We start from the raw sequence: 15,091 nt of genomic DNA on the forward strand, positions 1-15,091 counted from the left end.
TTTTTTTTTTAAGAAACAGGAGTAATTTTTAAATGCTGAACATCATTCTGGAAATTTAAACTCATTTTGGGATGTGAGCACAAACCACAAATCAAATTTAGGTGGCATTTTTAGTAGCGTACCAAGATTCCATCACAATCTCTTGTCTGTTCCAAGTTACTTTGAAGCAGATGAGTGAAAAGAAGTCGAGATTAAAGACCCAACTTCCATTTGGTCACAAAGAAGTATACTGCAAATCAACACAGAAAAGTAGAAACCAGAGTCTGAAAATGAAATACTGTGACCTGGACTCGCTTTCCCTGTACTCCCTACAGTCTTCATTGTCCATACCGTATTTGTGATGCTTCATATTATTATTCATTCAACTAAACATTTAAGTGCCCATTATGCACAATGCACCAGTGTTAGAGGAGACAAAGATATCTTTTTATGTGCATATATTGTTTCCTAATATTGTAAATTTTTTTCACATTATTTTATTTTTAATTTATGGAATAAAACAAGCATTTCAGAACATAGTATCATAAAAGAGATGATTGCATATGAAATTGCAAATCTCTTATGTACAACTTTTTAAGGGATTAACCATGTCTTTTATTTCTAAGTATTTACAACAGTCCCTCATACATATTACCCCTTGTATACATTATACATATAGTCTGCATTTTGTTGTTGTTCAGTCTTTTTTTTTTTTTAAGTATCTTAGTCTTTGTGACCCCATTTAAGGCTTTCTTGGCAAAGATACTGGAGTTGTTTGCCTCTTCCATCTCCAGTTCAATTTACCAATGAGGAAACTAAAACAAACAGGGTTAAGTGACTTGCCCAAAGTCATACTGCTAGTGTCTGAATTAGGATTTGAACTCAGGTCTTCCTGACTTCAGGCCCTGCTGTATGCATTGTACCATCTATCTACATTTACTTGTCCATACCTGTAGATTTCTTAATTGAAAGGTAAACTCCCTGAGGGGAGAAACTTTCACTTTTGTCTTTGTATACTCTTTACTTGGCACATAGTAGGTTCTCAATAAATGTCTATTGGTCAATTAATCAGACATGTGTTGCTGTGGGGTTTTTTTGATCCTACAATTGTGTTTGCATTCCTAAAATGTTCCACAAAATACTCCTAGCCCTGTTTCTCAATATTATGTGACTGTACTGAGTGGGGATTGACTGTAGTCAGTGGGTCCCCTACTAATATCTAATCACTTTAAAGTTTGCAGAACACTGTGCACCTGTCATCTCATTTGATCCACACTGCCATTATAATCCACATTTTACAGATGGAGAAGTTAAGCCTGAGAGATGTTAAATGATTTGCCCAAGGTCACACAGCCATAAGACACTTATCGTGTCTGAGGTGGGATTTAAACCTAACTTCCTGACTTAGGATCCAGCCCTTGCTCACTTCATTACCTAGCCTGTTTAAGTTCAACTTAATGAGTAAGGTAAATATGCTGCCCCCAGAGTCACACAAGGAATTCCAGAACGAATGTCTGGGGCTGTACAGTCAAGGTTAGCCACCTCTGAGTCTTGTAGCATAGGAAGGTGTTTGGATAGGCAAAAAAGTCTTCAGCTTGTTGTTCCTTCTCTGGACTCCTGAGAATTCAGAGCTCTGTAGGTCTGCAATCTTAAAGGTCGTTATCCAGCAGGGATCAGCTCATGGAAAAATTAGCGGACACTAAGCACATGTACATTATATTAATCTACATATGAAAATCTAATTAATTGATTAGAAGAAATTAGACCAAGACAGTATTGATGCTTGCTGGTCAATATACTCTTGTCCTAATAAGGAAGCCAGAGTAAAATCGAAAGGCTGCTTAGAATGAGTACCAGAAAGGTACCTATAGTATCATGCCTGTCTAATCCAGCCAGGTTTACTTCCTGCTGGATGGTGAGATCACCTTCTTTCTTACTTCCACACACACAGCTCAGGTTTCTCTTCTAGTTACGCTTTCAGTTCAGATTATATCAGCATTTATACCATGTTTCCCCGATAATAAGACACTGTCTTATTATTTTTTTTGGACAGAAAAACACCAGAGGGCTTATTTTCAGGGGAGGGCTTATTTTAATGAACATTGACAGCAATTTTAATAAACAGGTAAATGTGAACAAAAAAATGTACCTTTATTCAATAAGCAAATCACTGGGGAAGAACAGGATGACGCGCACGGTGCTCAATAGGGCTTATTTTTGGGGGAGGGCTTATTTTCGGGATAGGTCTTATTATCGGGGAAACACGGTATCAGATTATATCCTGATTGTACCCACAAGTCTCTAGCAAGTACTGATCTCTCTAAGTCAACATTTTGAGAAATGCTAGTAATTTGGTTTCCACAGATTCTTATAGGAACAATGGATGTTCTAAAAACAGATGTTGCACAGGATGTGCAGGAAGGTGTAAATTAGGATGAGGGGGAGGAAAGTCAGAGTGACCCCATCCAACCATATAGCTGGAAGAAATTTGTAAGTTTACCTTTGAAAGAGACCTGGGCTAAGCTGGCTCAAAGAGGACAGGGTCAAAGGATGGTCACCAACTTTTCATTAACACGCATGTTTAACCATCCTCATACATATTAGCTGACACACCCTACAAAGAATTAGAACCTTATAATCCCATCACAGGATGCATGTAGCTCATGTATGGGGGAGGAGGGAACACATGGAGTAGATATGTAGTGGGCAGGTCAGAAAGACTGTAACCCAGAAGAGCTGGAACCAATCCCAGTTCTGAAGGGGGGAAACAGGGCAGGAAATTTGAATGGAAGCAGCATAAAAGGGCTTGCATTTGTCTGATTCTCTATAGTCTTTTGAAGAGGCTACTCATTTATTCAGGAAAGAATAAATGTAAAATAAAGGTAATGAAAACCTTCCTGGCTTTCCAATGAGTAATGTTTATTACTAGACTAAGTATATTTCTAACAACGATTGAGCATATACTCTGTAAAGAAATAGTGTTCTGTATAAAGCACATTGACCTGGATATCAGAGGCCCCAATATCTAATCTTTGTTTTGCCAACTGTATGATATTGGGCCAGTCATAACCTCTCTGGGCTTGTTTCCTTATCCTGTAAAATGATGTTGTTTTTTTTTAATGTTACATAATTTGCAATTCTCTTTCAAATAAACACACTTTCCCACCCACACCCCACTTGCTTTTGTCCATAGTTTGAATGCCTAAAAATTTGAGTGTATCTTTATATACCCTTTAGACCATACCCAATTACCATACTTCTCCAAGGGAAGCATAGAGCAGGGATATACCATTTCTCTTAGCAGATATGCTTGCCTCCTTCCTGATTAAGAAGGCTGAGGACGGGGGCAGCTAGATGGCACAGTAAATAGAGCACTGGTGCTGGAGTTAGGAGGACCCGAGTTCAAATCTGGCCTCAGACACAACACAAAACTAGCCGTGTGACCTTGGGCAAGTCACTTAATCCCAATTGCCCTACCTTCCCCTCTCCAAAAAGGAAAAAAAAAAGTGTTCAACATTGTTTGGGCCGCTAGGTGGCGCATTGAACAGAGCACCAGCCCTGGAGTCAGGAGGACCTGAGTTCAAATCCGACCTCAGACACTTAATACTTACTAGCCATGTGACCTTGGGCAAGTCACTTAACCCCAACTGGCCTCCAAAAAGCAAAAAAAAAAAAAAGACTAAGGACATCAGAAGCTTATCATCCCTCTTCCTCCACAACCAAAAATGTGCTGCTAAATGTGTGCAATTGGTTCTCTTACTGTACAAGACACACCTTTAAGTTTAATCTGAATTAGTGACAATTTCTCCATCACTTTAAGTCTAATCAACAAAACAATAAATTAAATCAAGGCCTGATTGTAGTGTTATCTGATTCTGAGATGTAAATGCACCTTGAGATTGGGCTCCAGCACAACCATTTCAAATTAGACCTCAGAAATCTCTGTATATCTTCATTGCTCTAGATTCAGGTGATTCTTCTTTGTGGTTTTAATCCTATCTAGTCTCCTAGAGAGTTTGTCTAATCAGTCATTCACTTTACTCCTTTATTATTCCTTTTATTCCCTTTCCATCTCTTCCTCCTGATTAGAGCCTACCCTTACTGCCTATAAAGATACTCAAATCTTTCCTGCTAAAAAAAATGATCCCTTCACTTTCCTGCCGTCCTCCTCCCCATCCTTTCACTGTTGAATTCCCAGAAATTGTAGCCACCACTTCTTATTCACTTCTCAATTCCTACAATCTAGTTTCCTACCTCACCACTTTATAGAAACTACTCTTAAAAGTCAATAATTACTAAATTAGATAGAGTTTTTCTCAGTATTCATTTTCCACCATCTAGCACAGTCCCTAAGATTTTTGTTGTTGTTCAGTAGTTTCATTTGTGTCTGATTCTTCATGATCCCATTTGGGGTTTTCTTGGCCTAGATACCAGAGTGGTTTGCCATTTCTTTCTCCAGCTCATTTTACAGATGAGGAGCAGGGTAGGTGCTTAATAAATGCTTGTTGATTGGTTTGTTGACGTTTATGCACAATTTGACAATGATACTACTGACCAGTACTTCCTCCTTCTGGAAAGTAAAGTCTCTCCACCTTTTGGCTGTAGTGAGACTCGGCTCTCTCATAGTTTTCTTCCAGCAAATCTGCCTGTTCACTCATGGACTCCTTCGATTCAATTCAGCTGAATTCAATTCAATTCTGTTTTTCCCTGTGCCCTAAGGGTGGTTTTCCTGCAAGGGTCACTCTGGGACTTTCTCTTCTCTCATGACACTCTCTTGGTGAATACATAGTAGGTACTTCATAAATGTTTGATAATTAATTGATCTCCTATGGGAAGATTCTGAAATTCAGTTCTGAATCTCAAATTGCTTGTCTGACATTTCCACTTGGATGTTACATTTGACTGGCATATCAAATTCGACATGTCCAAAATTAAACTCATCATCTCTCCTAAAGCTGTCCCTCCTCCCAGCTTTGCTATTTCTCTTGATGGCATCTTTATCCTCTCAGTCATTCAGACCAAAATTGAGGTTTTTTTTTTTTGTTTTTTAACAATAAATTGCCAAGTGCTACCAACCACACCACTCCCTTGCTGAAGAATCTTCAATGGCTCTCTGATACCTGTAGGAAAACAAATATAACCTACTCACCTTGCCATCTTAATCCTTTTAGACTCTTCTGGATTTTTTTCATAATGGGAATTTTCTATCCCAGGGACTCAGCATTTCATTTCCAACCTGCGTCTGCTTTTCCCTATGCCTGGACGGCACCATTCCCTTTCCCTATTTAGAAGCCTCCAAGATTCATTTCAGATGTCACCTCTTATACAGCTTTTCCTCATATCTTGTTAATGTTCTTTATGTAAGTTTTCTTGAATTTGCTCATTTATACTTGTTATTTCCTTCCAGTAGAATGTAAGATCCTCAAAGGCACAGACTTTTTCATATTGTCATTGTATTCCGAGGGCTTAGAAGAATGTTTGTATACAGTAGGTGCTTAGTAAGACTAATTTAAATTAAATTTCTTGTAACATGATATAGTGGATAATGCAACTGGTCTTGCAAATGAAGTTCTCTCTGTACTTCTATAATGTGGAGACACTAATAGTATCTATTTCACAGGGTTGTTGGGAAGCTAAACGGAGATAATGTAAGTGCTTTGCAAATCTTAAAGGATTGTAGAAATAGGAGCTATTATTATTATCCCCTTCTTTCTATACACATTACAACCGTGTTAGTTCAAGTCTTCCATTACTTCTTGTCTGGATAGTAGTTTCTGAATTATTCTCTGCACTGGTCTCTCCTCTCTTCAATCTGTATGCCACATACTTTATGTCTAAGATACAAGCCTACCATATCATTCTTCTGCTAAAAACCTTTCAATGGCTCCCTACTACCTGTAGGATAAAGCACAAACTCAATTAGCTTAACACTGAATACCTTTCATAATCTGGCTCCAAATTCCCCTTCTAGTCCTAGTTCACATCACTTTTTCACACATTGGGCTTCAACCCACTGGAAATTGTTATATGCACTGGACCTACCATTTTTCACCTCTGCATTCCATGCAGGTTATCTCTAATGCCTGAAACACATGTTCTCCTTATTGGTTAAAAAAACCCCCAAACCTTTCTATTCTTCTAAGGCAAAGTTCAGGTGCTACTTCTGTGAAGTCTTGCTAGATCTGATCCCCAGCCTCACCAAAATGTTACCCTTCTCTTCAAGTTTATTTCACACTGAATGAAGTCATGGAATCTCTCAGTGCCCAGGCAGCTTTCAAAGAGTAGAAATTGATGATCTGTTTTGTTAAAGGGAATCTCCACACTAGGAGGCCCTCAGTCCAGATTAAAGGGATAGAATTCTATAATCTAAATCCTCATTATCAAACAGTGGATCACTCATGGGGACTAGAAACAGTCTCTAGCGTATAACCTTGTCCCATAATATCAGCTCCTGGGGACCCTTTATTTCTCCAACTCAGTATGGATTCTTTTGGTTTGGGGGAAAGTCTACTTTCAGAACTTCATGTGGGTCACCATAACAGATGCTTGAAAATGGAAAACATAAAGATACAAAAATGCAGTCAACACAAGATGGGTTATTTGATACTCCATAATTTTGTCATTCCAGAACATTTATTGCTAAGTATTTTGTCAAAATTCAAATGCATTTAAAAAAATAACATGTAACAGAGTTCTTTTTCATACAGTAGAATGCTAAGATAACAAATAGACATAAATGCTAATGCATTGTAAAAATGGTCTGTTTTTCCTCGCTCCATTCTTTTCCAACAGTAGCAAGAGCAGCCTTCGTAATTTTTTCCTGACATCAGAAGCTGGGATTCTTAGGAAGGACATGTGTGGGCTCTCTAGCCTACATGGCAAATCTCTGGTGTCTGAAAAGCCGGAGTGTGGCTGGTAGCAGCACAACCCATTGCCAGCAATGGGGATGAGTAGGAGGCAAAATCACCTCCAGACATCAAGGTGCTAACAAATGCTCACTAGTATGACAAAGCAAGTGAGCTTCCATTATTTTAAACCAGTAGCTTTATTAAAATACTCTTTGATACACAATTTTAGGAGATATATCCTAACATTTTCTGAGCACTTAATTGAAAGTAAATGATATATGCAAAAACTGACAGTTATTCCACACCTTTCCCAAGCCACAAATCAGAGGGCTTCACATTCTCTGTTTTAAGAGCTGAAGAGTTTCTTAATCTTGTCCACAAGATTAGTCCCAGAATTTACCTGGTGTGAAGTAGGAGGAGATGGGAAGAGAAGAATCAGCTCTTCCTTTAGGCTGTCCTAAAGTCTGCCTTTAGGTTTTTACTGGAAATTACCTTTTCTGGTTTATTTCTAGATTGCTTTTAAAGACATAGAGGACAGTAGTGAATGCACTCAGGAACTGAACAGGAAAGACTTGGAAGACAGACTTATACTGCACTGCAGTTTAAAACAACAACAAAAACAACAAAACGAAACCCAGACAGGATAAATTAAGAAAAGTTCTGCTGAAATGCACACAGACAAGGAGAGACAATATCTGGGTGTATTAAAGAAGACACATTCTTTTCACTTAACTCATTTAAAAGATTACAATTACTATAGACATTTTTAGCTACACCAAAGATAATTGACAAAAGTAAATTGTAAATTCTCTTCATAAAAGGGCTGTATTTTATGTAGTCTAGTAAGAAACCTATATGCTAGATGAAAGGAAGTCACTGCTCCCAATGATGTATGGAGTAGCTTTCAGGGTTGCATAGGTTTTTTTTTGCATCAAATTTGTGTAAGGCTTATTAGCATGGGAAAGAATCAATTTTGTAACCTTGCATAGGCAATTCCCCATATTTTACTTTGTATAAAAGATATCATGGAAACATGAGGATTTTCCCCCTCTCATCTGTCACTTCTGTAAGTAGTTAACTTAACCCTTTTAGTATCCTAATATACACAAACTCCCCAGCAAAGAAATACGAAAATGGCAACTGGGATGAACCCACAATACATGTTATACAACACAGTGGAACAAATAGAAACACCTTCACAAAGCATGGCCCTAATGTTTCGTATAGAAAAATCAACACAAGAGAAAATTTTATTTAGAAACATTAAAATCCATGTGAATAGAAACATATTTTTGGTAATAACCAACTGAATCCTGGCAGATGAAATCCTGTCAGGTAATCAGACTAGATAACCCATTTGGATTTTTCACGTGTAGGTGTACCTTGAAAAATATACATTACCCTCTGAATAGTAATGCATATATAAAATGTGGTCAATGAAAATCCTTTCTCAATACATATACAGTAAACTTTTAAAATCTAAACTTCTTAAAATACACTAGTTATGAATTGGGTTAATCTTAGAATAATTTCTCTACATGCCAATCAAAATAAAGATCTTCAATCAGAATATGGAAGAGGGTTCAATGATCTGTCCCAAGTACAAACATCAATCAATTTATTTGTTCATTTGGTATCACAAGAATAATGTCACTGGTAAAGAGCAACCAACACTGGTTATGAAAGTAAATGTCTTGGTTTTCTTGATGTTTAGTTCCAATGAATGTCTAGTGTTTGCCTCTGCATTTATATAGCAGTGGGAGACCATTTTCTCATGACAGCATTCTATTTCATTGACATTGCTCTCTAATCAGAGAAATCACCTGGCATTTCCTTTGCTGTTTTGTTTGAGGGAACTAACACGATATCATTTGTATTGGTTATCACTCTTGCATATCACAGTGAGATGCGTGTTTTAATGACATTTATAATGTGTTGTTACTGTGCAGAGTTAAGCTGAAGTAGCCCTGACATTAGAAATAGTCCTACCTATAGGGATTTGGTGTGTGCTCACTTTCTATGGAGAAGCTTAAAAAGCAAAACTAAAATTGGCACACTATACATTAGATATGAGAGTTCAAATAACTGAAACAGATAAAAATACCTAACAGGTTTCCTTTAGAAAGGTTAATTACAACAATAAATTTTCACTTTTTTTTAATATTTCCCTCTCACAAAAAGACAGTATTTAAATGAGCAAAACTCATTTTACTAGTATTATACTCAATTTTATTACTTTTTAAACACATCAATCTCTGAAATGTAGGAAATCTAGGATAAATGAGACTCAGTCCATTGCTTAGAAAAGGAAGTTTGTAACTTTACTATTTTTGAAAGATAGTCCCTAAAAATACAGTGTTTCCTGTACTCACAGTTCCAGATTAGTAACATTATAAATTAAAAGTGAAAGTTATCCATATATAAACAAGGCCTCTTTCCATTGATTCTAATCTTATCTAAACCTTTGGATAGTTCAAACTTCAGATTTTACAAGGTAAGCTTGCATTTATCAAGTAAAAAGAGAATGTTCAATTGTTCATGATGCACTGGAGAAAATGCATCAAATATTTACAGGACAGCTACAATACCAGTTTTTGTTATTTCTTCCTCCCCCTCCTCTTAAATGAATAGCCCACCAGTTTTTTTTTAGTTCCTTCGGCTACAAAACTGTAAAGCAATATGAGATTTTTTCCACTTATTTGTTTCTAAACCCTGAAATTAGATGCCAGGACGTGGCTTTTTGGGAGGTGGAGGAGGCATGAGCTCTGTGTCTGGGTCCAGATGATGCTTCCGCGCTTGTCCTTGAGAAGCTGTCATACATCTGTCAATGAACTCAAAAAGGATTTCCTTGGTGACTGGGTTTGAGATGCTGTTACATACAGCTATGGACAAAAAGAAAAGAAAAGGAAAACAGCTCATTTTAGGGCTAATTAAGTCAATTCATCATAGTGGAATGTTAGTGGAAAAGTGTAAAACAAAGGGCCTAGGAACTTACATTTCAGAAGAAAAGGACAACAAATTCCAAAACAAATTAGTTTCCCCATCCTCCTTGTTACCTTGTTTTAGTAAGTATTGTTGCACTGAAATGCAGTTATGTAAACAACTCTTAATAAGGATTAATATTAAATTGAAAAGTTACCACACTCTTCTTTTTGCTCAGGAATAAGCATTCTTTCATCTGACAAACACTTATTGAAGGCTTACTATGTACTAGGTGACAATCCCATAGAAGCTACTTTGGACACTATATGGGATATAGAAATGTCATTGAAAAAGAGGACAACAGGCAGCACAGAGTTAGTGGAGCTGTGAAACTGTCCATTCGTTCTGGATAGCAATTTGGAATCAAGCTTTTTTAAAAAAGTGACTAAAGCATTCAAACTCTGACTCAGAGATATCATTATTAGGCATGTACTCCAAGGAAGACAATATATGCCAAATATCTATCTATCTATCTATCTATCCATCCATCCATCCATCCATCCATCCATCCATCCATCCATCCATCTATCTATCTATCTATCTATCTATCTCTCTCTCAACACTTTTGGTGATAACAAAGAACTGGGGAAGAGGAGATACTTATCCATTGAGAAATACTTAAAGAAATTATGGAATATTAATTTGGCGGCAGTGGTGGTGATAGTAGTGGTACTAATAGTAGTAGTAGTAGCAACAGCAGCAGTAGTAGTGGCTGCTAACGTTTACAAAGTATTTACTATGTTCTAGGTACTGGAATATTATAGTAAAAGACAAATATGAAGAATTCAGTGAAGCATGAAAAGTCTCATACTACTGATATACGGTGAAGTAAGCAGAACCAGGAAAAGAGACACAGTGACAACAATGCAAATATAAAGAACAATAAAATAAAACTGAATGATGTATAATTATAGCGAAAAGGCCTGGCCCCAGACAAGAGTTAAGAACAATGGGTTCTTTTCCCTTCTTTTCAGAGGAGAGGGTCTGACTATTCATGTGAAATATACCATATACTGTCAGACACAATTGATGTGTTAATTAGTTTCGCTGAACTACTTGTTTTTTGCTTTTAAAAATTTTAGTTATAAGGGATGACTTGCTAGGTAGGAAGGAGGGATAAATTTGAAAAAGAATGTGCAACAACAAAAGGCTTCAATAATTTTGTGTTAAAACAAAACAGAATTACAATGCAAATTGCTGTTTGGTGGCTCAGTGGATAGAGTGCTAGACTTGCGGTCAGAAAGACCTGAGTTCAAATCTGACCTCAGACATGTATTAGCTGCTTGGGTTCATGGGTTCTCAGATAGGACATGAATGAATTACTGAACAATAACAAGCTATTTAACATAATGGGGTACAACACTGAAGACATACACAGAATCAAATGATCATAGATCTAGAGCTGAAAGATACCTCTGAGGAAACTTGTGACTATAAGAGTCTAAGCGACTTGCCCACAACTACAAAGGTAGTAAAAATCAGCACAGCAGCTTTATATAGTGAGTTTATACACCCCTCCACTTCTATACATCCCATCTAGTCGTTTTTGACATCCAGCTATATAGATTATGATCACTTTAATAACGCTATTGAATAAACTAAAAACTAAATTGCTAAAGGAAGAAATATTTTCTTCTTGGTATAAAAATTTAGTAGTAATATTTTTAATTTTTAAAAGAAATTTGTGGTTTTAGTTTAGAAAAGACTATAAAACTATGATATACATTATATAAACTGGCATTCACATTTCCCTCTTCAAAATAAGAAAGCAGCTGGCTTAACCCATCCCTATTTTCCAAATAAACTCTGATTCTAGCCAGGGATCATATCAACTAAGTTCTAACAGTAATACTTTATAAAAAGTTCATCTTTTTAATACACATTTAATTTAACAAGTATTACTGGGTACAAAAAGTACTAATAAGAATTTATAATATGTATAAGGCAATATTCCAGGGGTGGGGAACCTATAGCCTCAAGGCCACATGTGGTCCTCCAAGTCCTCAACTATGGCCCTTTAACTGAATCCAAACTTCACAGAACAAATCCTTTTAATAGAAGGATTTATTCTGTAAAACTTGGACTCAGTCAAAAGGCTGCACCCAAGGACCTAGAAGGCCACATGTGGCCTCAAGGCTGCAGGTTCCCCACTCCTGCACTATTTTAAGCTGGGAAAAGAGAGAAAATATAGAAAAAGTCTTTATACTCAAGGAGCTTATATTTTCTTTTACAGTCATTTATAATCAACTATCCAGTTACCTCTTTAGGTGGCCTAATTTTGAGCAACATTAAATAGTTTATTTTAAAAAGGGAAACACTTGATAATTAGTTTTTTAATGACTTCCAATTCTGCTTTATCTATAAGGTATTTTGGTAAGAAGGCTGTTCTCTTGAACAAATAGAAATACTGCAGTCTAGGAAGAGTCAAGTCTCAGGCAGAACTCCCAGGGAGCACCAGTTCATTCAAGTGAAAAATTTTTTCCCAGTAACCTTGGGAGCAGGAGGAAGAGAAAGGGTTATTTAAAGTTCTGGATTCTGCAATACAGCTCCCTGTTTCCTGAGAGCATTTATTCATCTCTGAAGGAATACTTTGTTTCTCCAAGACTTAAAAGAGACCCCCTTTGCTGCATCAGCCTTAATGTAATATAATATAAAGTCATTTTTAAAAAAACACTACATGTACTTTAGATTCATTAACATTGGACAGTGATGCCATCTTTTCAATGGGTGAAAATGAGGGTAAAAACATGCATTTTGCAACTTTGATTTACTAGAACATCTTTAAAAAAGGTAGACTAAAGTTACTATAAAGCACATAAGCCACTTTGCCCACTTTTTTCTTCACAAGCTAATTATAATCACCATCATCATCATCACCTCCATCATCTTTCATTGTGGGCCTATCTATACTCAACACAAAGGTTGTCAGTACTAAAAGGTGAGGATGGAAAGTTAACGGACTTTATAAAAGTCCTAAAACTAAAGTTGAAAATAACTCTTAGGAACAGATATTTACCTTATAAACTTCAATTAATCCTTGTCTGTCCATTTAAAAGACATCCAGTTTTCCAAATTTCAAAAACAATCAAGTTTTATCTGAAGAATTTAAAGCCCTCACAATAGTAAAAGGACAACATTTTAATGGCTTTCATTTATTTTGTTCTCCATTGTTTGTAAAACTATTTTAGGAACTTGAAATTACATTTTCCCCTACTAATTTTGTCCTTTCCCATCTGGCAAACAATGATTTTTGCTGTTTTGAATAGAGCTGAAATTACCATGGCTTTTTTTGTTCAAATTCAACTTCTATAGTTTGTTATCCTGCCAAAGCATCTTTCCTTGGTACATCAACTCAGATTAACGTAGTCCTGGGAAGGATGAGGACAAATTACAATAAAGGTTAAATAGGTATATAGTGAGACATCCCCAATCAAACCAAACATTAAATCTGATAATCTCTCAGTCCTAATAAATAGGGACAAAGGAACAGTTACATTCTTGGTTTGCACTCCATAACCATGTTCTTCCCAATAAGCTAACAGTGGTCAGAAGGTTACCATACTGTACTTACCCATGGCAGTGTTATAAGCATTTGGAAAGCTTTTGTCTGTTCTCTGTCTCATGAAGACCCAGCTGTTGTTCTCAAATTTGCATTCTATAATTTTATTGTCATATTGTTTTAGTTCTTTTGTCACCTGGTTTAAAAAGAGAATTGAGAGAAATGTTTTAAATCGCTTGAAAACCTTTGTGCCTTCACTGTGACAGACATATTATGAAATGCCAAAAACACCTCAGTAATCCATGCCTAGTTCTCTGTCATCATAAATGTCTAATCAAGCCTAGTGATGTGGTATGTGCATCCCCCTTGTACATATGCTCATCTACCCGACATTTTATAAATAGTTTTGAAATCTGCTGTCAATATATAGCAATTATACCACCAAGCAAAAACCAGCCACTTCTGGTTTGCCAAATGCAAATATGTTACCATGGGGACAAACCCCTTCCATTGTATCTGCGTCAGTGGTAGTTTAAGAAAGGAAGGCGCTTTCTGGGTTTCAACACCTTTTAGAAAGGCCTCTCTCTACCCTCAAAGTCACATTTCAAAGATTAAGGAATTCCCTTTTCCAATTAAAAAAAAAGAAAAACTTGCAAAAGAAATAATATAATTCTTACTCTTTCCCCTAACAGACAATTAACCACGAACTATGTCCTAAACTGACCATTCCATTTAAGAATTTGTATTATTTAAAAATTAAGCTAACTTTAATATGGCTTTCCATCAGAGGTGATTTATTATGGATCACATCATGTACCATCAAAGTTACCAAGTATCCATGGAGACTTATGAACCTTTTAAAAGACATTTCACTGAACTCCTAGGAAGCTCCTCATAAACAGAAACCTGAGCTTACTTCTCAACCTTCAAATAAATGCCACTGATGGTAATATTTTAATTCTATTTTTATCTTGCATGGGTAACACTTTTCCTTCACAATTTGGTAGACTGAAATCATTTAGCATCATAGACATTCTTTGAAATGTTCTCATTTCTGTGCCTATAGCAAATCAGAGCTTTAATTAGTACCTAGGAATATGTAAGGAAGAAACTTTTTAAAGACTCTTTAATCCATGGATTTATAATTGGATATGTACATGAAAACCTTACAATTTAATTAGTCTCCCTTTAAGAAAGGTCATATTGGATTGACTTACTTACCTTCTCATTCATTTCCAAGGGAAAACAAAGATTGGAGTGTGTCAGCTACACAAGACATTTCTCTTTAACTTACTCAGTAAATTGAATCTTTGATATATTTATCCTTCTATTTACTTTGCAATTTACTACTTTTTTAGATAAACAATGAGTATAAGGCAACATAGGAAAATGAATTCTTTTTTTTTCTTCAAGCATCTACATTTATGGTACCACAGAATTTAAAGATAGAAAAATTCTTAGGTGAGGAAACTATGGTCCACAAAAAAGTTTCTGTCCCAAAGATTCATCCCAAACCATAAAGATAGTAAAAGGACACTAGTTTTGGACCCCTGACCTTTTGAATCCAGATGAAATCTATTAAACCACGCTGAGGAAAAGAGGCAAAAGTTTTCATCTGTGTGTCTTTCTAAAGATATCACAAATATTTTTCAGTAAAAGCAACCCCCCCCCCAAACCAACTTTGGAAAGGTAGGATGCTTTCATAAGACAACAAGAAAATTATATGATATGCTTTTTACAAAAATCAATAGCTAGTGAAAAAGATATCTAACTACTTCCTTTG

General features: G+C 36.2%; 1 protein-coding gene across 2 annotated transcripts in view; it reads right to left on the minus strand.

The window, feature by feature from the left end:
- Nucleotides 1-6,593: 6,593 nt before the first annotated feature.
- The window catches only part of RNGTT (RNA guanylyltransferase and 5'-phosphatase), a 399,154-nt gene continuing 390,656 nt past the window's right edge, over nucleotides 6,594-15,091 (minus strand). For both annotated transcript variants that reach the window (XM_069065120.1, XM_069065121.1), the window contains 2 exons: nucleotides 13,381-13,504; nucleotides 6,594-9,709 (listed from right to left, as the gene is read on the minus strand). In XM_069065120.1, the coding sequence (XP_068921221.1) occupies nucleotides 9,546-9,709; nucleotides 13,381-13,504 (288 nt within the window). In that variant the 3' untranslated portion in view covers nucleotides 6,594-9,545. The remainder of the gene's footprint in view (nucleotides 9,710-13,380; nucleotides 13,505-15,091) is intronic.

The sequence above is a fragment of the Petaurus breviceps genome, unplaced genomic scaffold (assembly GCF_028583685.1).
Source record: "Petaurus breviceps papuanus isolate PSGF00001 unplaced genomic scaffold, PetGlider_PUasm1.0 90667, whole genome shotgun sequence".
Classification (NCBI taxonomy): Eukaryota; Metazoa; Chordata; class Mammalia; order Diprotodontia; family Petauridae; genus Petaurus; species Petaurus breviceps.